At 38.2% G+C, this 1,245-nt stretch overlaps 1 protein-coding gene across 1 annotated transcript; it reads right to left on the bottom strand.

Moving 5' to 3' along the window:
* Positions 1 to 45: 45 nt before the first annotated feature.
* LOC108357261 (pickpocket protein 11-like) lies at positions 46 to 511 on the bottom strand (the record flags this gene model as incomplete). The annotated part of the gene is made up of 2 exons (XM_017608350.1): positions 332 to 511; positions 46 to 256 (listed from the first exon to the last, which is right to left on the bottom strand). Coding segments are annotated over exons 1-2 (391 nt in total), but the record flags the coding sequence as incomplete, so codon positions are not given.
* Between the last annotated feature and the right edge of the window lie 734 nt (positions 512 to 1,245).

The raw sequence follows: 1,245 nt of genomic DNA, 5'->3' as shown, positions 1-1,245 counted from the left end.
AAAAAAAAAATAACGGTCACACTAATCTACATATTTCAAACTTACATTTGTAGCTCAACAAACAGGACACATGCTGAAGCGTACAATAAATGACACCATCACTTTGTGGCCACAAGTCCGCCTCCACATAAAATGGTACACAACCGCACAGTGCCATTGTGTTGAATGTTCGGCAGCTTGTGATGCAATTCGAAAAACTATAATTAGTGAAAGGAACAGCCGTGTCTGACGTATCTTCATCGAAATAGCATTTACGCTGCAAGAAAATTAAAAGAAATAAAATCACAAATGTAAAAAAACCTACATAGGTTTTTTCTTTTGTTTTACCTACGGTTTGTGCACTGATCGAACGAAGATTTGGATCCGTAAATACCAGAAGGGCTCTCAATGCAATAAAGGACTCTTCGCCATACGTTAGAAATAATTCGTGGGATTCACCAGATGTTGTATCCGGGAATATATTAGAATCATGTATAATTACAAGATAACCATCGATTGGTAATATTGCCATAAAGTCATCTTTATGACTGGTATTCAAAACAACTGTCAAGCCCAAATCTGAACTAACGAAACGATCGCGAAAATGACGTTCTTGGTAGCTGAAAATATGTATGTATTAACGAAATAAATGAGAAAGCGAACTTTTTACTAACTACTTACAAATTTCCCGTATTAAAAGTGCAACAGAATCCATATGAAGTTGATCTTTTCTGAAACGCTTTCTCGCCGAAGCAGTCGATTTCAATGCCTGCCAGCTTACAAGTGCGTATGAGGTTTTCACAAGGCGGCGAGAGCTTTTGGGAAATTACATTGGATTTATTAAAGGCGGATGCATCGTTCTAGTTCTAAACTTTTTCTTTCTTGTTCTACCAGAGAGAGCAACACAACAACAACCACATGGAAGAAAAGTTCTGATCTAAAACGGTGAATCCGCCTTAAAAACAGGAACCAAGTTAGGTTAGGTATGCTGTCCAGCCCCTACGTGGCTTCGCAGATACCAATACGGTCCATATTATTACCGGAGCTATGAGATTTTATACTCAATTGATTAAAAACTATAAATAAGCATATCAGTAAAACAAACAAGGTATGGTTAGGTTAGGTTTGGAGGGCGTGCGTGGAATATTCCATACTTTCACTCGGAGACAGAATTGTCCATTGTAAGTTCCCTCCTTAAGCGAATGTTAACATTCTCACCTTCGCTATCTCTCCCAGTCTGTTTAATAAGCGTGAATCCAACTGCAT

The sequence above is a fragment of the Rhagoletis zephyria genome, unplaced genomic scaffold (assembly GCF_001687245.7).
Source record: "Rhagoletis zephyria isolate East Lansing unplaced genomic scaffold, Rhagoletis_zephyria_1.1 Rzeph_scaffold_73514, whole genome shotgun sequence".
NCBI lineage: Eukaryota > Metazoa > Arthropoda > Insecta > Diptera > Tephritidae > Rhagoletis > Rhagoletis zephyria.
Note: the sequence above shows the minus strand (reverse complement) of the source record. Positions and strands in the feature narration are given on the sequence as shown.